We start from the raw sequence: 21,820 nt of genomic DNA, 5'->3' as shown, positions 1-21,820 counted from the left end.
GAGAGTAGCCTCTGGCATTTGCAGTGTGCTGAGCTCAGCAGGTGCTACAAGATGCTGGTACCACAGGGAAGGACCTGGGCTGTCCTGGAGGGGCTGCCTTGTCCAGCCTTGGGCAACACACATCGCTGTTTCTGAGCAAGGGCTGGCTGAGCTGCAGCACGAACCCCGAACAGTGACCTTCCCCACATGGGGAGCTCTCCTATACAGCTGTCTACAATGTACTGCGTTTTCGTGACATCTATAGCACCCATGGCTGGCTGAAACAAATAGTAAGTAGATCCCATTCTCTGGAATACAGACCTGGAACACCTCTGTCTCCCTTCTGACCCGGAGGTCCTCGGCTGCCTTCCACTCTGCTTGGCTCTCCCGCTTCTCCTTTGTCACCCACTGCACCTGGGAAACCTGCAGAGCCGTAGCCATCTGGACCTGTTGTGGGGTTGTTCAAAATTAAGACAAAAGCTGAAATGTTTCCACGCATAACAACGTATCAGCGTGCTAACAGACATGTATAGAGCACGTGGATTTACTAAATACGTGAGTCTGTAATGGCTCATTGGAAAAACTCCTCATAATGGGAAAGAAAGGCTTTGAGGCTTTAACTTTATAAAAGCAATGAAATTATGATTTGAAGTTGTGTTCTAATCCATCTGTGTGGCAGCACATAGCGTATGAAGTTGTTTGCCAGAGCCCACAATAATGAAGCAAATTCCACATTGGGCTTTGGATGACACAGTTAAGAAAGTCACACTTCAAAGATCTCACCGACCAAACTTTCAGCCAGCACAATGTTGTGCCTACAAACAGAGAGAATGAGAGTCTCACTTACCTGGTGATCCTGGTAAGCCCTTAGTGCCTGGTAAACCATGCAGTCCACTGATTCCTCTTAGGCCAGGCAAGCCTGTTATAAAATTACATTCATGATTATCGTAATAGTTTCTATGAGGCTGTATATATTCCTAGGCAAAAAATTCAAATGCTTGAATAAATACTATTCTGTGTTAAAATCTTGTGTATTATATGCAAAATAATTAATTACAATAAGCTGCTTATGAAATACACCACACCATGGTTTTGCGGTCAGCAAATTTTGTTATTATCCAATAAACTCACTGTGAGATTTTTTTAAAAATATCTCTGATCTGTTCGGTAGTATGCCATTAGTTCCAGTCTTGCTGCCACAATTTTGTTAATAACCATTTAGTTTTTCAAAATCCTCAAACCAATAAAATTATGGCATAATTGTAGGCTGGAAATGTGATTATAACAAAGCTCTCTTCAGAAGAAATTCACTCTGTCATTAAAAAAAAAAGCCAACAAAACCCTAACAAAATGTCTAATAGCTTCTGCTGCTGCTGTTACAGATAAAATTTATCCCAACTGTTTGTACCTGTCAAAGTGTTAAGCATGATGTTAAAACTGGACAGGTATCTCTAATCAATAGCCAGAGCTCTGGAGGACAATTCAACCTACACAAAAATCAGTCTCTCTCTCTCTCTCTTCACTGTCCTTAAAAGCAGCCTTCATAACTATATTAGCTTAGACCTGATGCAGATTCAGATAGATGAATCTTACTAAAAGTAGGCCAATTTCTGGCTGTACTGCAGAAAAAAAAAAATATGCTTACTTAATATATTAAGGAATTAGGTGGCAACCAATGAGATTCTGTATCCTGTGATAAAAACAGCTTCATTTTAAACTATCACCTGTATTTTGACAGCAGAATTCTGTTTGAGCCGTAAGTCATTTATCCTTAAAACCAGACATTGGATCAGCTTGCAGTTTTTGATGAAGATATAGGACAACTACATTGTTTGCTATCTAATGCCACATTATAATACTGCAATACTATATATATCTACTCTTTTTGCATTTTAAATATTTTTTTTTTCCTTCTTGCTAGCTGTCCTGAAGAATGAAAATGTTTCCTGGAAACTGCTTTCCTGGTTGAGGGAGGTCATCAGGAGTTGAAGTGAGCTCAGTAGACACTAGTCCTTCAGAAGCCATAAATTAGAAAGCAACACGTGGGTCTTTGTTAATGCACCTGGGCCTAACGCACCTGAGAAATAAATGTTTACTAGAAGGAAATCTGCCACTCTGAACTGCAAAAAGCCCCTTTCTTCTTCTTCACCTCAAAGGAACAATGCAAGTGCTCACACTGAAATGTCTGAAGAGCTGAAGCTGTATGAATACCTGCTTGTCCTGGTAAGCCAGGCCAGCCAGGAGTTCCCTTTTCACCTTGAAGTCCAGATGTCCCAGGGCTTCCTTGCTGCCCCGGGGGGCCGACCAGTCCTGGCAAACCTGCGTGACAATGATGAATCATTGCTCATGAGTGTCCTTAAAACCAATAGCCCAATACATGGACTTGTGCTACCTTCATTCTCCCAGGTAGCAGAACAAAGGCTTTCCCTTCCTAATGTCATTTTAGGACACTGCACTGCTCATCCAAGTGGAAGAAAACTAGAGAGAGCAAAGGTAGGAGAGGCAAGGTGTAACAGAACAATCCATTACGAGCTTCACGTTTCTGACAGCCTCAGAAATACAGTGGGCTCCTCCTATTAAAGTGAAAATTTTACTTCTGTTGCTAGTTACAGTAAGTAATTTAATTTATGTGCATCTTAGTTTCCTCTTCCACCACATCTGTTTTGCCTTTCCGACAGGAAAGCTGATTGGTCAAGGACTGTTTCCCCATGAGGTACCAACCGAAACTGCTCCAGTCTTGGCTGGACTTTTCAAGCCCTGTAATTATACGAGAAATGTGGAGGAAGTGTTCTGAAAGAGCATTTTCATGATCCTCCCTCAATAAGACGTGTTCTTAAGCCCTAAGTTTATGATCCAGCCAGAGCCAAACCTGTCTTCAATTCCCCAGTACTCTTGGACAGTTGGCCAACAAGCCTGGCTCAAAGGCTCCTGAGTACCTGGGTCCTGGGGGATATTGACTTCATTTACAGCAGAAAAAAGCATTGAGAAGCCCACCTCTTTGTAGTATTGAGGCAGCATTAGCATACCTGAGTATGCCAGCAATACAACACTTTGACTGGACATGTGATCCCTATAAGAGTGGTAAAACTACTATGAAGCAGAGTTAGGCTTTTGAAATTTCCTCTTAGTAAGTTCTACCATGAGTTCCGCATCATTTTCACTGCTCTTTACCAACTTACAGAATGATCAATGTATTAAAAAATTTAATAACTTTCTTTTGAGGGAAAAGAGATTTTTTTTTCCTCTTCTGAAACAGTTTTATTCTTTTGAGCGTTAAAAAGAATATTTTACCTTGCTGTCCCACAGAGCCAGGGACACCCTGTGTGCCCTTGAGGCCTTCAATGCCAGGGAGACCGGGATCACCGCCTTCACCTTTTTGTCCTGAGCCTCCTCTTGTGCCTGGAAAACCACAAAACCAGCATATTCTTTTAGTAATCTCTATACAACCCCAAGGTAACAAGAATAATGTGAAGTTGGCTACTGAATGGGTCCCGATCTTGCCACTTAAAGACTTTTTTCTAGTGCTTGCATAATCTGGGAGAATGAATAGGTGTCTATAGCATGCTGGCCAAACCATCATTAAATTTGTTTTTAAAGGTACTCTCCAAATTATGTGGAATAAGACACTGATGTTCAAGCGTGCTTCATGTGCAGGGAAATTTTAATACATTACCTAACCAACCCAATCCAAAATTGACCTGACTCTGCTATCCCATCTTCCATAATCACAGCCTGATATTTCTCCTTTGGTCATCAATGGCAAAAATTTATATAGAAATGTTTACTGGAGTTGCATGTGAGTGATGTTTACTGCTATAACTGCACTTTCAGCTGAAGAGGTAAATGTAGCACATACTCATTTCAATAAAGAAAAGAGGAACCTCTTCAGGAGCTGTCACGAGGGCACATGTTCAACAGCCATCAAAAGCCCATGGTAAGCTCCCCTTCCCTTCCTCTGTGGACTTTCTTATGTGAAAAGTAATACATCCAGAGGAACTGTGAAATTAATACCTGTTAAGCCTGGCACACCAACTTCTCCTTTAAGGCCTGGCATTCCTGGTAAGTTTATAGTATCTCCCCGCTCACCTGTTTCAAGCAAAAATGAACAAGAGTGAAAAGGCTTTAATTTAAACAGTATTTCCTGTTGTTTCAAAGGAATTGCAGCTTCCAAGGCAAAATTAAGTAATAAAAGAGGTATAAATTAAAGAAAGAAAAACATAAAGTCTCTAGAACATCTTCCCTCCCTGCCATGGATGGATTTATCCATGGACAGTACACATCGCATGAAACTAACAGTATTAACCTTTCCACAGCCTCCCACATCTACAATATCATTATGTAAGATTATTTAGACTTTTAAGAGCGAAGGCCCCCTAAGACTCTTCAGAAATTAATGTTGAGCATTTGATGTGTAATGAATACAAAGAGTGCTCAGATAAGAGAACTAACTCACCTATTTCACCATACGAGCCAGGAGTACCAAAATGGCCTGAAATTCCTGGAGTACCCTTTTCTCCCTATCGTATGATTGAAAACAGTTATTGGTTAATGAGGATGAGGATTTATTCAACCCTCCAAGCAGTACTGTTTGGAAATATTGAAAAAAAGACTATTAAATGTACAGTTTTTGAGTTTCCATAGTAGTTTATAGTCATTTGGCTGTAATTAGTTAAACCAAACCAGTATAAACCAAGGGACAAGTTATGTTTGCAAAGACTTATGTTTGAAATTGAGAACATCCTACTACACATATGTATATACAAGTGTGTCCTTGTGCTGGTTTTGGCTAAGATGGAGTTAATTTTCTTCATAGTAGCTCATATGGGGCTATGTTGTAGATTTGTGCTGAAAACAGTGTTGATAACACAGGGATGTTTCAGCTGTTGCTGAAACCTTTTCTGCCTCTCACCCCCCCAGCAGCGAGCAGGCTGGGGGTGCACGAGGGGTTGGGAGGGGGCACAGCTGGGACAGCTGCCCCCCCTGACCAAAGGGACATCCCAGACCGTACGGCATCATGCTCAGCAATAAACTAGGGTGAAGGTTGGCCGGGAAGCCACTGCTCAGGGACTGGCTGGGCATCAGTCGGTTGGTGGTAAGCAGTTGTTTTCATTTGCATCACTTGTCTTTCTTGGGTTTTATTTCTCTCTGTTATTTTAATTTTCACTAAAATATTATCAATTATTATATTTTTTTTTTCCTTCCCCTCCACCTCTTCCAATTATTAAACTGTTCTTATCTCAACCCATGAGTTTTCTCACTTTTACCCTTCCAATTCTCTTCCCCCATCCTGCTGCGGGGGGTGTGAGCAAGTGGCTGCGTGGTGCTTAGTTGCCAGCTGGGGTTAAACCACAACACTCCTGCAGTCCTTGGTTGGGGAACAGTCCTGCTGAAATCTAAGGGCAAAGCTACCTGAGAGAGGAAAACTGGTTTTGGCTGTCTTAAATAAATGATGTCTGAGTCTACTGTCAGGCCTTTTGTAAGAGTTTACTTCTTCCAGTGCAACTTATTTTGCAGCCAAAGCGAATCACGGTGAATTACACGGAGCTGAGATTCTTAGACTCTTTTACTGTTAGATGAGTGACAGTGAGTAATTTTTGGCAGTGCTACCATCAGTCCTGAGAGAAAGGGAAGAGTAAGCCCAGCAGTGAGAAAAATTTTTAGCAACACCTATGGCAACAGGACCAAGGACCTAGAATGAACTGTCTGAGTCCTCATTGGCAAAAAGCTGGCACGTGAAATCTGGATGTCTCTCAATGAGAAAAGAAAGGACTCTGCTTAATGAACACTGGAGGGATCAAGCAGAAATATTTGATCTATTTATTCAATTTTTATTGCATTTTTATCTTTGCACTGTAGCTGCTCAGCATGATGTCACGGGGTGAGCACCACTCCCTAGAGAAGCTGAATGCCAATACAAGGACACCCTTATTCCCTCATGGGCAGGAACTCACCCTGACCCCTGTGCTGCCAGGGAAGCCTCTGATGCCAGGAGAGCCGGCTGGACCAGGATACCCTTTCAGACCTGTCAGCCCTTTCGCGCCGATGTCCCCTTTCACGCCGGCCACGTAGCTGGGATGCCCAGGAGACCCTGGAGTTCCTGTCTTTCCGGGAACGCCTGGCATTCCCTTGCTACCTGCAGGCAGGGAAGAAGCAAAATAAGGAAGACTTAAACTACTAAAGCTGGGAGGGAAGGCTGATGCGCAGTTTCCTGTGTGGAAGAAGTTTTCCTGCTGGTGACCTTCCTGAAACATGGCACCATGACGTGCGGTTACAAACGGGCAGCACACACGCGCGACGAAACCCTGCAAAGCTTTCCCCAGGGGTGGCTCTGTGAAATGCAGCCAGGAGCTCAGTTTTTGCTGTCAGAGACTGTGCTGGGGGGGCTGAAGCGCAGTGGTACAGTGAGCGGGGCATATTTAATATGGTAACTGAGAAACGACACTGTTTTGCTTTGTTTTGCTGTGACCACCGACTGACCTTTTAAGCCAAAGAATCCCTTCGTGCCCCTTTCTCCGGCATCTCCTTTTTCACCTTTAACTTCCATCATCATGCTGGGCTTGAGCTTTGGGGGTTCTCCTGGGGGGCCTTGATCCCCACGGTCACCTAAAGGGTAAAAAACCCAACCATGTTCAAAAAGCTAGGGAGAGGCACTGTGTTGGAAAAAGTGAACAGAGAAGTGAATTTAGCAGAAAAAGATTAATAGATAATCTTGCACAAGCTATGGAAAATCCACTTGCATAAAAAGTTACCCGTGTCAGCAGAACAGTCAAGCATAAGAAAACATTAAAACTGAGTTAAACTTTTGTACATACAATCCTGGGGAGCTGGACCCAGACCCCTCTGTGATAGATACTTTACCTCTCAGCAGATCAATGTGTTTATAAAAACAAAAAGCACACCGGAGGAAGCATGGAAAAGTAGTGAAAAGGAAACTCTCAGTCAAAAAGCCTTGAGTGAAAGAAAATGTTTGGATTTGCTACCAGTTATTTTGTTCCTTTTCTTGATTTGAAGGTTATTGGTGACAACACTAAATAATATCCTAAAGAAAGGATCCAAATAGACTGTATGACTGTCTTTAGTTCTTTGTGGGATGCAGACACTAGCCAGCCACCCAGGGTTGTCTCCTATGATCATGCACTGCCTTACACTTCTTTGCAGGGGCTGTTTTCACACTTGCCTTTTGCTCAGACCTCCCCTGAGTTACTGGGAACACTGTTTTGCAGCCTTTGAATTGCAGACCAGTTTTTCTTAAGTACCTGTCCCAGGGTCACTTGAAGGAACATTTTGGTCTTGTAGTAAAGCATTTATTTAAAGATAATTCTATGCAAAGAAAAGAGGACTGAGTTACAGTTTTCACTTCACTGGTGATGGTATCAACTGATGCTGCTTAATTTTAACCACTTAATTGCCTGGTTTTCTGAATATTTCAGTGCCTTTACAGTTCAACTGCAGAAAAATCTGGATCTTTTCCCCTGAACACCTTATGCTTCCCGGGAAAAGGCTCTGTTGAGTTCTGCACATGACCAGAGGTGCCACTATCTGAGCTCAGCTGAATAATGAGATGTTTGTCTCCAACCTTAAACATGTAAAGATTCACAAAGAAGTAACCTTTCCCTGAGCCTAAAATCCAGGCCCCTCGGCTGGAGGCCCATGTGTGAAATAGGTGGAAGAATGTCTGAGCTAAATTTACCATGTGAAAAATGTGTCTTCTTTGACATTGTGTCCTTGTAAAATAGTTCTCCAGATGTGAAAAGCAAACACACTGATACCAGCCATAAGTGAATACCTTTAAAGCCGCGTGCACCCTGTGAGCCTTTATCGCCTCGAGCTCCAAACAGGCCAAATTCTCCTTTGACTCCCTTTATGCCTGGTCTTCCTTTTAGTCCTGTCATGCCTTTGAAACCATCAATGCCAGGTGAACCTCTTGAGCCTTTAAAGAAAGAAGGGGAAGAGAACTGTTACCTCACTCAGATTTCTGCAAACTAAGTAAATGTAAACCAGCAGTGCTTGACTAAAACAGTAGGAAAGCTTCAGTGCAGCATATTTTTGGATGCCTTGGGCAATCTGCAGCTCTACATCAGGCACCCAAGCTCTCTGAGAGGGAAAGAAGAGCAGGGGTACACTGAACTGCCTCAACTGGCCAAGAGGAGATATTGTAGAGATGACCAGAACTTAGTGTCTTCTGAAAGATCAGTTCAACCCCTCTCCTAGATAAGCTAGAGAAAGGTACCTAGTTCCATGCAAGGTTTTTAGTCAGCCTGTACTTCTACATGTAGAGATACAAATCATGGGTCTAGGACCGGCTGGCCCTTTCTTACCAAAAGTTCCCATACTCTTCTTTTCTAAACAAGAGGAAGCTGTTTTACATGGGTCATGCTAACAAAGAGATCTCCATTCCTCTCAAGTGGGAGCTGATCAGTACTCTACAGCTGTCCCATGAAAAAAAGCCCTATTTTTCCAACTGATAAAATTGCAACGTGCACTTTTAGGCATGCACTCCCACTTTGTGTTTAACTTGGCTTCACATGGAGTTGAGTCCTGTTGAGACTGCCTTTGTGATGTAGACAACCTGCATTATACATAGAGTTTTCGTGGCTGGCAAGTGAGAATCTCACCTTCTCTAAACGTAAGATTAGTATCCTGGTAAAAGTCAACATCGAGGTCTTGTGTCTGGCACTGCTCAGTACACAACTGCCAGCTTTAAAAACCTTTAAGGCAAAGGTTTGGGGAAACATGTCTTTAATTTTGCTGAGAGCCAGTGGGACTGTGACAAGGGAAAGACTTTTGGAGAGACGAAAGAGTAAATGCTGTATATTTTTTAAAAGGAGAAATAAAACAACCCTTGCCCTTCTAAATAGGGCTGCAAGTCACAAGCTGGCATTTTGCCAGGCACAGCACAGGGGAAAACTGACAGTAATTCTGGAATATATTAGGCACATGACCCTAATTCTTCTGTTTTAAACAGAGGTAGCCCAGCAGAGAATGTGTTCTGTTCATCTCAGCACAGAACGGCTTTAAGCAACATTACTTTTTTCAAAGCAGCTGTCCAGAGCTCACCTTTATCTCCTGGAAAGCCATCCATTCCGCTTATGCCAGGGGGACCAGTCACGCCAGGTATTCCTTGTAATCCTGGGTTACCTGTTTCACCTTTGTCACCCAACAGACCTTTCAGGCCCACTGGGCCAGGAAAACCTTGCTCACCAACTTCTCCCCTAGCACCAGGTGGACCTGCCATATGAAGATGAAAACAGGGAGATTAAAAAGCATTTGGACATGCATGATGATTTCACACAGGGTAGCTCAAGAGGGAGAAACCTGCTATCTTACTGGTTTCATGTTCAGGGGGGAAAATTAGGTTGTGTTTTTTTTTTTTTTTTTTGGAAAGAGCTGCAGAAATTATTATAAAGACAAAGCAGCTCATCAATGCAAACCAGTCTCCCTACCAGCTTGGTTCTGTACCCACGTCCAACAGGACCTTTCTCTCCTCTTTAATTTAAGAATTAAGCCCTTTTCTATAAGACTCCTCCTATTTGGTTTCTCCCTTCTTCCAGTTTGCCACCAGCAAGCTCTGACCTGGCTTGGTAGGTGGCTGTAGAAGGAAAAGCAGCAGCTCTGCCAGTGAGGACCATCATCACTCCTACTTCCCACCTGTGATACCAGCACAATTTGCAATCACAGTGTCTGCACTGTTACTGTCATTTCCCTGGCTGGGAATTAAAGCCCGACATGTGTCACCACCCCAAGCTTAACTTTCCACTGTGGAAACCATATGGTTGCCCTGCCACAGAGACCTGGCAGGAGGAGTGACACAGGACAGCAGTACTTCCTCACCATCAGGTCCTTGAGAGCCAGGCCTGCCATCTGGCCCAGGGTTTCCTGGTGGCCCTGGGAATCCACGTGTTCCTGGTGTTCCTGGCAATCCCATCAAACCAGGGAGACCTTGCGGCCCTGGATCTCCTTTGGGTCCTGGCAAACCTGGGTTTCCATCTGCTCCTAAAATTCCATAATCATGCATTAGAGAGCATAAATATCTAGACAAGTGATTATTACATATCACTTCTGTGTATGCACTAGTATTTCAGGATATGTTTTTCCTCTGAAAATTCAGTGAAAACAGGAAAAGCAAATTAAAATAATTGACATTACCAGTACTGATTTCAATATTTGCATTGGAAAGGTTGACTGGCTCTGTATGAATCTGTAAGATTCATGCAAATTCCTAATCAAAAAGGCATTGGTTATACATGACTTAATGCAGTGGGTGAAAATGTACATCTCTATGATGTAAGAGCAAATGGGGCGTCAGGATTTATAAGGTAATTCCTGCTTTGCATTCAGATTGGAGAAGCAGCAGCACACAAGGCCTCAAAAGTACATGGCACTTAAAATCCAGGCCAAGTGGATCACTTTTCTTTATTCAGGCTTTATGTCAGTCTAGGTCCATTGGCTTGACTGTAGTTAAGTGTGCTTTATAACTGAGGTCACAAAAGGTGAGTTTTCTCAACAACAGAGTACAGGCTTTAGCTCTCTATTCTGAGGGGCTAGTAGTTTAAGTGGTACAGATGATATGAAAGGATCACTAGCCACTTCACATAAAACAAAAAAAAAAATTGACTCGTACAAAAATTAATGATTTTATTTGAGCCATTCTGTCAGAACTGTAAAATAAATCAAGGACAAACCAGTAATGCATTTTCTTTTCACTGTACCTAATTTCTATTATTACTGAAAACTTAGTTCTATAGAAATGCTTAGAAAGAAGGTACAAAGTCACACTTTTTTTTTTTTTCCTTTTCAATCTATGTTTTACCTTGATTTTCTTCCCCTTTTCAGATATATTAGTGATGTTTCCTGCCTTTTCTCAAACTTGACAAGTGCTACAGAGTTATCTGCATCCCCTTCCCTCGCTATGGGGCTCTACTGAAGGTGAAACCAGATCTCCTCACCTCAAATAACTCATGTAAGATGATGCTTTTCTTTTCTCTACTTATTTGTATTGAAAATCATTAGAAGAGTCTCCAAAACAGGTTCCTGTGATACACCTCCTTGTATTGAGCTAATCACACAATTACTACTCCTTTCTCACTTCCACCATAGGGCAAAGGGAGAATTGGCAGTCCGAAATTTAACCATGTGTCCAAATGCTACTGAGACTGCGTAGCAGGAGATGCTTAATTCCCACATGTGCTTTTGAAAGTCATCCACAGAATTCAGAGTGATAAAGTCAAGTTTTGTAGAAACTATGGCTTTGTCTGTTTTATACAGGGAGTTTGGTGTGTTTTTTAAGCTATGTGAAATAATGAAATAAAACGAACACTCTAAAGTTATTCATAAGTGTACAGTGTTATCTTTTTCCTGTTTCTGAGTGCCCAAAGACTGACCAGGTAAAATGGCTTATTAACATTTACTAAACACTATGTCGTCTTAGTTAAAATGTACAAATTCTGCACTAGATGTGCTATTCTGCAAAGCCGTGTATTACCCAAACATCTTCTGGCATAGGAAACAATCTCAGTATGCAGTATGTAAGTGAAAAGTCAGGATAATAACTACATCACCACTCCCTCAACTACAGTGGGAAAAACTAACAGTACATCTGAACACAGCAAAGATGAGTAAAATCTCTGTTATCCTAGTGTAGCTGATTTCATGCAGTGCAATGGGAAGGAGTGCTGGTCATAAGCAGTGGATCTCCAGGAGGCTTTGGGAGGAAACAGGCATACTGGTAACAGTTGAGGTAGATGGGGAAGGGATGGGAGATCATCAGGCACTGGGATTTGATGTTGGGGTCATCCATACCTCCAACACATCCTAACATGATCTCTTACTACTCTTATATCTCTGTAATTTGGCTACATTTATATCACACTCTTACTCAAAGATCTCTTCCCTTGAAGTAGCTGTTACCTCTACTTCCTGGTACTCCTTGATCTCCTGGCATGCCTTTCAACCCCGGGAAGCCAGGGAACCCAGCATCCCCTTGGGAACCTGCTGCTGCTCCTAAAACATCACCAGGAAAGCCCTTCAGTCCTGTTGCTCCCGGAGCACCGGATTTTCCTGTAAGGCCTGGGTGTCCCTGCAGTCCAGGTAGACCATTTGGGCCCCTGTCTCCTCTGGGCCCAGTAAAACCTATAAATAAAACAGACACTAGGCATCACAGGGTTCAATACAAATGTTGGAGTTCAAATCCTAAATGCACCATCCTAATGCCTTTTATATGATTGTAGTTTCCCCTAGTTCTTAGCAGAAACCTGTAGAATCAAACAAAGTGTTACATAAATGTTTTTAATCCACATAGCATTTATAAAAACATTTGGCCAAACATGAAAATCAGCAGAACTTAGAAGTGACCCCCTCAGGATACCTAGTGCCTGGGTGATAAAAGATCCCAAGCTCCAAGCACAGTTACTTCTGTGCAGCTGTTTTGCAATGGCTATTGCAGCATTTTATAAACATCTTCTTCCGTAAGGGCAAAAAACAGTTCCTGTACACAAAAACCTGGTTTGATATGCACCGGGGATTCAAATTAGAAAAGATAAATGAGGGAATGCATATGGATAAACTGGTGATGTCGTTTGAGCCTACTCATTAGCAAAACACCCCGCAGCCGCTCACCCACCCCCCACACACACTCGGGAACAGGGAGGGAATCAGAGGGGCAAAAGGAGACTCGCGGGTTGAGATAAAAACAGTTTAATAACAGTGACAGAACAACACGCTGACAGCAGGATCAGCAGGTAATGTACAATACAGCTGCTCACCTCCCGGCCAGCGATCCCCAACACAAAGGCCCCACAGCCACACCCCCAGAAGTGAGAGCCCCTCCTGGCCCACTCCTGCCTTTATATGGTGAGTGCAATGTCACGTGACAGGGGATATCGGCCAATCGGGGCCCAGCCCTCCAGCTGTGCTCCCCCCGCCCCCGCACACAGGTGAGGGCACTGGGACCTGGGGAGCCCCTGGGGTCTCAGGGGGCTGCAGCTCCTCCCGCTGCCAGACCAACGGGAGCGCTAGGCCAGCCCCAGCCAGGACAAATGGGCAGACCTGGGGGAGTCGTCCAGATGGATCGTTGCTGTTGCTGTTCCCCACACATCTTGAAGGGCCAGTGCCAGTTGCTTCACGCTCTTGATTAAGGATTGCCACCGTCCCTGTCCTCCACTCTGGAGGTGAATGACTGGGAGGGCACAAGCCCCCATTACCACAAATGACAGGGGAAAGGCTTCTTGTGGACTGGGAAACTGGACCTGGACTGGAAGTTAAGTTCAAGAACTGGTAAAAGACAGTATGGAAGACTGCAGAAAATTGGTCTGAGTTCTGACCACCCTGTGGCCTGGGAGCCATATGATATGGGAGCCCTAATTTAGCATTTAGAGCACTCCGCAGAGTTTAGTAGGGGAAATACAGGTTCACGGTCCTGCCCTATGCTGCACAGAGACATGCTTTATGATGTATCCCTTGTCTGTTGACCAGAAGTTGCATCAACTCTTCTTATGCTTTCTCTTTTTCTACTACAGATGCTGTAGATGACCCTAGAAAATACCTTCAGGTCGTGTGCTGCCTTAGGGTAAAGCAGCACCTGGGCACTGGATCTGGGGAGGTTTGTAGCACTTTGGTATCAGTGAGGATTTAGGACTTGGAAAGCAGACAGATGGAAAGAATTTCTAAAGAGCTCCTAAATCAAGTTGCATCAATGGTTTCAGAATTGTGCTACAGAAAAAACTCAGTGCCTGTTTCTCGGGCCAAATTAACCTGGTCAACCACAGAGAAGTGGTAGTTTCTGGCAGTAACACTTGCTGGACTGACTGATATCCATGCACATATCCACTGCAGCTTATAAGTGTGTGCAGTGGCACTATTTTGGGTTAGTCTGACTTACTATCTACAAACAGATCAACTATACACGCAACTAATTGATGTGTCTTGGACATCCTGGAACCTCTGGAGAGATACAGAAGCCCTGGGATTTAATCTGTACTTGTTACAGACTAGAATAAAATATGATATATCCAGTATAATTTATACTGATGCTGGAAACAGTTAAATAGAAATACTAATATTAGTATTTTCTTCATTTCTGCATCATCATTCTGAGTATATGCCATTTGGAGTCTGAAATATCTTGTTGTTGAATTTCTTTATTTCTATGTGAACTTCATAAATTTTTACTGTCACATTTATAATTTTGCACTATATAACAGATTTTAAAAGGTTGGCATCTATGTTGCTTGTCATCATTATAGTAGTTGCAGGAAATCCTTTTAGATTTGAAAAGTATCAGTTTTTTATAATAGTTTATTATTTGAATGTGGAAGGGAAGATAAGTGAAAATGTACCTGGAACCAAGTTTTTGTGTTTCAGTGACTGTAGTAAGGAGGTCAAAAGCATGTAAAGAACGACTAATTATTTCAAGATACCTGGAGGACCTGGAAATCCTTCCCGACCTGGATCACCTCGTGTACCATTTAGCCCTGGGTATCCCACTGGACCAGGATCACCTGGGAATCCTCTTGCACCTTTTGCACCTAAATTATATAAAAGAAAGTAAGAAAGTGTGATCTGAACAAACAAGACAGAAATGTGCATATAATGTAAGAAAATATAGTGGTAAATATCATCACAATGTGTTTCCAGATGCAAAGGTGAAACTTTTTTTAAAATTTAATGGGACTACACTGTAGCTCTTTAGCAGTACTCAAGATCCCAAGACATGGACCAAAAATCTCGGCTCAGTGCTCTTACAAACAAGGATTAACCCGATTTAAAGACTAATGATATGGAGACTACTAGGGTGAAAACAATTAGTGTCACAGACTTTTGGAGAATTTTAGCATTTTGTAAATTAAGGCTCTTAGCTTAAGGTCAAAAGGCAATGTGAAAGAAGAATGCTCAACAGAAATCAGCACAAGTGAGATGCTGTAGGAAGAACAAATTTTTTCCTTCCTTGCTAAACCGATCTCAGAACAAGAACAGACTGGTTTAGAAAATCACAAAACAGAAATGTAAGACTAAAGGTTAGATCTAATCATCCTAGAAACTGGATACAAATTAACTAGCCTACTTACTATATTTGTAGCAGCACAGGTCTATAGCTTCAGAAGTAAAAGGAGGGCTGTGCCATGAAATGCCTTCCTCTGGCACTGAACTCATGCTCATACTGAGTTATCTCCCAACTGGTAAAATGAGACCTTGCTTCCTTGTGATGTAGTATTTGACATTTGGGTAAGGACAAATATTACTGTTTCTTAACATCTCAATCTCCAAGCATTTTGTAGGATTCTTTTGTGAAGTTTATAAAATTATACCTTTTTTTTTTTTTTTTTTCATGCAACAGTTTTATTACATGAATCTCATTAATTCCTTTTATTCCAAGATTAAGATTTTTTGGTAAAGCTCTTTGAAAATAATACTTGTGAATTCTTTGTTTCCCTACCCTCCCCAACTCCTCAAACCCTTTAAGTCAGGCTTGAAGGTCAACAACATGCTTTAACATTTTAAGTGTTGTTGCTTAGCATCACCATGAATTACAACTCATTTATTTATTACACTGAAAGCAAGTTTCTCTCGACCTCTAACTATGACAAACCAAGGAAAATATCACCTGAATGTTGATACTTATTTCCACTTTAGTTTTCCAAATTTCCATTATTTAACCATGTTTTTTTTTTTTTTTCAGTTTTAGCTGTTGTTTGTGAAGGAGAGAAGGAAACCTTTAAAAAGACCACAAATAAGGTGCACATAAACAGCCAATGCGGTGTGAATAGCATTTTCCCAGTGCTGTATAGGACTATTGTTCTCTCCCTTGTATGAACAATGACTTTTCAGAAAGCAATTAAAAGGAAAAATCTTAGGCTTTCAGGTCTCAATGGAAAATTCTAATGTGCCTCTTTCTTACCCAAATAGCATCTTGGTCTTGTTTCCAATCTGTAATAACTGTCTTTCATTCATTCTGTTCAGTATTGCACTAATTAAAAAGCCACTTTAGAGAAAGAAGGCGGCAGATGGAGAACGCAACCACTGCTTACCACATATTTCAGTAACTCATTATATGATGTTGGTGTTAACGTGTTGTGCCAAACAGTAGTAAGAAAATTTTTAAATTTTAGACCAATGCTTAGTTTGCAAGTGCTTTAGATGTATGTTTGAAACAGAAAACAACCTAAACATTTTATTCAACAGCAGTCATGTAGGTCTTGAGACTGCTGAATAACCAGGATGTAACTTAGGGTGGGCTGTGTATGTTGCCAAGAATTTCAAAGGAGCACAAGGACATGAGGGTTTGAGACTATAAAGGTGACTCCTTGCTTGATATACTGGGTGCCATCAGCACCTGTGACACTAAGAGACTTGAATGTCTATAGCAGAGCTCCATCCTGTCTGAAAAGGCAGCAGAAAATCTTGTGGACAAAACCACATCACTTTAAACAAACAATGAAAACAGTGTAAAGGAGGTGTTGGTGGTTTTGTGTCAATCTGGAGATTGACACAATCTGGAGCGGGTGGGAGTGATGCCCCATGAAACTAGATTGACACAGCTATGGCAACAAGAAGCTGTGAAAAGTTGTAAAACATGTCCTGATCCTCCCGGGTTTCCAGCTCCAGAACTGCCTCAGGCTGTAAGGCAGCTATGAACAGAGCTCTGCGCTGGGCTCAGCAAGGGGCCTTTCCCAGTTTTTGGAGGAAAGGGATGCGAAACAGATCATAAAATTCCTGAAACATATTAGATGACAGAGGAAGACCTGTTAAAGAGTTAACGAAGAGTACAAAATATAAAACACATGAAACCTGCATTTCTTGTGTAACAGCAGTCTTACAGCTAGGAGTTAAAACTGACTGTATCCACTGCAAGAAAAACCTTCAAGCTCATATGAATGAAAGAATACACAAATCATCATACTCAGAAAAAAACTGCAAAGATGGCAAAGAAAACAACCTTCAGAAGCATTGATACTAACAACAAACTAAGGCATTAGGACTGAGGAAACATAGGTCAGAGATATACATCATAATTCAACAGAGAAAAAATTTTATTAGATCCATTAGTCTTTTTTAAAAAAAAAAACAAACCCCAAAAAACCTTGACCTTCAAATTTATAGTCCAGGTCTCTGACCTTTGCTAAAACATAGGGCACAGGAATGGGTGCATCAAGAATTTTACATTTCCCAAACTCTGAAGGACTGTTATGGTTTTTGTCAGTACCTTACTAACTGGCAATGAGATTTTACTGAAAAACATCTTTATTGCTTAGGCTGGGAGTACATAAGCTTATAGGAACCACCAGTGCTGGTCAGAGGTTCCCTCTTCAAGGTCACTCGTTATGACCACTCAGCACACCTTGTCCGTGTTTCTCTCAATTCCATCCCACACAGTCCTTCAGACCCTGTCCCCACCTCCTCTTCCTCTTCCTTTTGGAAAGAGGTGGGGAATCCTCAGTGCTGGGAAGGCCTAGAATCACCAGATGGTCCCTCTGGGCTAGGGTGGACCAGCCCTGCAAGGAAGGCATGTGTGGCTACAGATAGCACAACTGCGTTGCGTCAGACAATCTGGCCCATTGCACTGAGCTACAATAAAGACTTTAGGCTCACACTTGCTGAAGGTGCCCTGTATACCACACAAGGAGGAATATTAAGAAGGATCTGCCACAGTCCTCCATTGCAACCTTTTATCACCCTGCTCTCAGAGGATGGGATTTTCCTTGTGAGGTGTCCAGTCAGCTCAGAGACCTCAATATACTCCTTAACAATAAACTTGTATATTCTCTCTGTATACTCTCACTTATTTGCAAGTGGAGAATAGCAAATGGGCTGTCCTTTCTCTCTTCTGTTCCATGACTGACCCTCACTAGCAAAGGCAGAATTAACTCTGAAGAGGTGCAGCCACCTGGGCTGCACACTGCTTAGATCTCTCTGCCGGCTTCAAGTTAATGCTGTTCTGCGTTGCCATTTCTAAAACTTCCTGTCTGCTAAGGTTCAACTTCAATCAATCCAGGAAGACCTCCCTCAAAATGTAGTGTATGTGGGAAACAAAGGTGAAGGCAAAACGTTACCTGTGGCTCCTGGCAGTCCTGGCTTGCCTTGGGATCCCTTTGGTGGCCTCACGCAGCCCGCGCCTGCAAACAAAGAGGGTTGGTCACAACTTATGTGCTCATATGCTGCCTCTCATCAGCTCTGCGATGGCAGTTGAGACAACATCATTAAAGCAGGTGAATGAAATCAACAGGCAAAACCCTAATTTAAAAAAAAGGTTTTATTCTTCATTAAAGAAAAAAAAAAATTGGTCATGGGTGATATTTTCAGGGGAGCACTCAAGCTGTGCTCTACCCCAAGAGCTGCTCTTCCAACTGTTTTACAGGGGTTATGGTGGCTGCTCCAGTCTGACCGGCATGGGGAGGGTAGTCCAACCTCACAGATGTCTGTATTTTTCAGTGTAAGAGAGACACTTTGTTTCCCTGTGGGTAATTTACATCCCTGAAGCAATCGAGCAAATTTCTGGTACAAATGAAGGGTTTTATTCTCTATGTCAAAATGCACTGAAAATCTTCACTCAAAGTTCTTTAAAAAAAGTGGCTTAAATTTTCTCGGGCACCTAATTTCTGGGGGTCTTGTTAGAGATTGCACGGTAATCATTATTTTGTCACAATAAACACTCATGAGCAATGAAATAAAGAACTTCTGAATTGCAGAGCTAAAACTGCAATAATTCTAGAATATGTTCAATTTGATTAAATTACTTTAGAGCTACGTACAGCATATGCATGGTTATTTGTGACCTGAAGTTCAAATAGTTTACAATCAAGAGGATCCAAAGCAGTAATCAGAAAGAAAGTATCAAGCCATAGGAACAGCATAAGATTAAATATTAAAATATATTCAAGCCATTTGTATATACAGTACCTGACCATATTGGCTCAGTTCCATCTCCTCTAGAAAAGTCTTCAATAACCTGCCCACAGTCTATGAGCAAAGAATGGGAAAATACAGTTATTACTTAAAAGAGAAAAACTGTAAAATGCTCTCAATTCTAACCAAAATGTCTATTACAACATCAGATAATGTATTCTCTTATGTATTATGCATACATACAACACAAACTATTTGATATAACATACTGGAACTCTCTATCCATGTATTAATTAGACACAGGCCTGAACAACCCTGTCAGAGTTAGGGGGCTTTGTGTCCCATGCACTGTGTAGGGTTGGCAGGTGCCTGCTCTGGCTTGAATATACTGCCTGGCATCTTGAAGTTGAGCAATAAAACTCTGAGCCTGAGCTCTTGTAGATGTAGCCCTGGCATTCTTATGCTGGAGGGGACTTGGAAAGCTCAGAGATACTCTGAAGAGCTCAGAAGGATGGATACATGATTTTCTCTGGTCAATTAAAAGATTATGCTGGATGGGGAAGACCAGCGAAAACCACCTGTGAGTACTCCAATGGCAGGACGCTGCTCCATTGCCTCCAACTGCTCGAAACCTGAAAGATGTTACCTGCTGGCACTAACACATTCATTCATGCTGTTTCATTACTTGACATGAAACTACTGGGACTGCTGAAGTATTTCCTTCTTTAAGATTTCTGGACAACTAATACAAGCAATCTCTTTTCATCCACACAATCCCCCCACCAAAAGCTACCTTTTCAACAGTGTGCTGTACAGATACTGCACACAATTCAGTAATGATCTCCCACGGCTTTGATGTAAGACAGAGTGATGTCTCTTACCTAGTTGGCCAGGCTCTCCTGGCACACCGGGCAGACCTGGAGGTCCCGGGTTTCCATCTTGTCCATGGTCACCTGGAGGACCCGGGTACCCTTTTGGACCAGGAAATCCTTCACCTGGCAGGCCTGCTTCTCCTGGAAAGCCCTTTGGTCCTAATTCGCCTGGATAACCAGGATCGCCGGGGAAACCTCTGATACCGTCACCCTGCGGGAAGTGAACGGAGGTGGTCACTCCACGCTTTGCTGAGAAACAAACAGAACTCAGACAGTTGAATTACTGTCACGCATAACACCTGATAGGCAATAATTCCTCAGGTGTTGCATCCCAGCTCTTGAAATCAGCATTGCAAATAAAATATATTTGAAATAAACTGACTTTAATTTAGACCCCATGGCAGAAAAGGCATGAGGGGACCACTCTTAGAGGGAGCATTCCCCTAAAAATGTTGGCCCACGAACGGCACCTGGGTAATATGAATCACTGCTGTGGAGAGGCTTACTGCCCTTTCTGAAAAGCTGCAAGTGGGTTTTGGGGAAACCATATGCATCTCTAGAGGTGTTCTGGTATGGCATTTACTTCTGAGACCCTCAGAAAAACTGACAGAAAACTTGTGCCCAAAAGGGCAGATTTTTTCTTTGTCTACTCCTCCACTGGTATTTTTACATTACTGAATCAACATCTTATGAACATCACTAGAAAACTTTTCCATCCTCCGAAGTAATATAAAGTACCATCTTTACTGATAGCAAAAAGCACTGTGGTCCAGATTGGACAATATGGCTCTGGCCCATCTTCAAATATGATGTGGTCCAAAACAGCTGTTCTGGGTTGAGTGAGTGGTGGAGTTTTTTGGTGGCAGGGGAGGGGGCTATCGGGGCAGCCCCCTGTGAGAAGCTTCTCGAAGCTCCCCCAGCTCCAAGTCAGCTCCACTTCTGTTTGGGAAATTGAGCCAATCAGCTGCGCCTCTGCGATAACGTATTTAAGAAGGGACGTGGTGACGGGCAGTCGGACTTGTGAGGAGGAGTTGCTGCAGCTGCATGAACACCAAGGTCAGTGGAGGAACGGAGGAAGAAAGGAGGGGGGAGGTGTGCCGGAGCAGAGACCCCCCTGTATCCTGTGGTGAGACGGCGGGGCGGCCCCCCCCGCCACCCATGGAGATTTATGGTGGAGCAGACATTGATTTATGGCCTGTGGCTCTTGCTCGCCTGATCAAGGTTCTGTGCCCAAAGAAGGCCGGGGTCTCATGGGAAAAGGTATCCCCACTGCTGTAATTCAGTGCTGGGAGGATTGCAGCATGCGGGGGTGTCCCACGCCAGAGCAGCTCAGGAAGGGCTGCAGCCGTGGGAGGGAATCCAGTCGGAGGAAGTTAGTGACCCACGACGGAGCAGTGTGGGGAACGCTGCGGCCCATGGGAGGAATTCATGTCGGAGAAAGTTTGTGGAGGACTGTCTCCTGTGAGAGGGGACCACGATGGAGCAGGAGGAACAAGTTCCAGACACTCCCCTCACCGAAGATGAAGGAAGTGGCAGTGCTGACTGCACCCCCCATTCCCTGCCCCTGCGCCGCTGGGGGAGGAGGCAGAGATATCGGGAGCAGAGCTGAGCCCGGGAAGAAGGGAGGGGTGGGGGGAAGGTGTTCTCAAGATGTGGCAATGCTTCTCACTGTCCTACTCTGTTATGTGTTGTTAGTGTCTGTAATAAATGTATGGGGTTTTTTCTTCCCCTAACGAGTCTGCCTTTTGCTCGTGATCATAAAGGGGAATTTTTCCCCATCCCAGTCCTATCTCGAACCCCAAGCCTGGCTCTCTGTCCCTTCTCATTGCCGGAGGGGAAGGGAGAGAGAGCTGCTGCATTGTGGTTGGCTGCCAACCAGGCCCAAACTGCGACAACAGCATTTATGATGGGCAAGATGAGTTCCTCTTGCACAGTATTTAACTTTTTATTTTTCCTACAGAAGGAGCTTAGAAAATGAACTAAGATTACGTGTCTAACTTCTAGATGGCTACAATTAAATAGGTGAGGTGCTATCAAGCATCTATGTGATGACACAACCTACATTTTGAGGATATAAAATTGTAGCAAATTTTGCTTTAACTCAGTCATAACAAAACTGCTGAAATTTAGTC

General features: G+C 42.9%; 1 protein-coding gene across 2 annotated transcripts in view; it reads right to left on the bottom strand.

Moving 5' to 3' along the window:
• The window catches only part of COL4A2 (collagen type IV alpha 2 chain), a 148,833-nt gene that overhangs the window by 12,246 nt on the left and 114,767 nt on the right, over positions 1-21,820 (bottom strand). For both annotated transcript variants that reach the window (XM_042806020.1, XM_032997068.2), the window contains 16 exons: positions 19,698-19,899; positions 18,871-18,930; positions 18,024-18,086; positions 14,394-14,501; positions 11,887-12,108; positions 9,811-9,972; positions 9,037-9,207; positions 7,766-7,909; positions 6,457-6,582; positions 5,931-6,112; positions 4,433-4,496; positions 3,991-4,065; positions 3,271-3,378; positions 2,191-2,298; positions 827-898; positions 301-426 (listed from right to left, as the gene is read on the bottom strand). In XM_042806020.1, the coding sequence (XP_042661954.1) occupies positions 301-426; positions 827-898; positions 2,191-2,298; positions 3,271-3,378; positions 3,991-4,065; positions 4,433-4,496; positions 5,931-6,112; positions 6,457-6,582; positions 7,766-7,909; positions 9,037-9,207; positions 9,811-9,972; positions 11,887-12,108; positions 14,394-14,501; positions 18,024-18,086; positions 18,871-18,930; positions 19,698-19,899 (1,993 nt within the window). The remainder of the gene's footprint in view (positions 1-300; positions 427-826; positions 899-2,190; positions 2,299-3,270; positions 3,379-3,990; positions 4,066-4,432; positions 4,497-5,930; positions 6,113-6,456; positions 6,583-7,765; positions 7,910-9,036; positions 9,208-9,810; positions 9,973-11,886; positions 12,109-14,393; positions 14,502-18,023; positions 18,087-18,870; positions 18,931-19,697; positions 19,900-21,820) is intronic.

The sequence above is a fragment of the Tyto alba genome, unplaced genomic scaffold, assembly GCF_018691265.1.
Source record: "Tyto alba isolate M040663 unplaced genomic scaffold, T.alba_DEE_v4.0 Super-Scaffold_45, whole genome shotgun sequence".
Classification (NCBI taxonomy): domain Eukaryota; kingdom Metazoa; phylum Chordata; class Aves; order Strigiformes; family Tytonidae; genus Tyto; species Tyto alba.
Note: the sequence above shows the minus strand (reverse complement) of the source record. Positions and strands in the feature narration are given on the sequence as shown.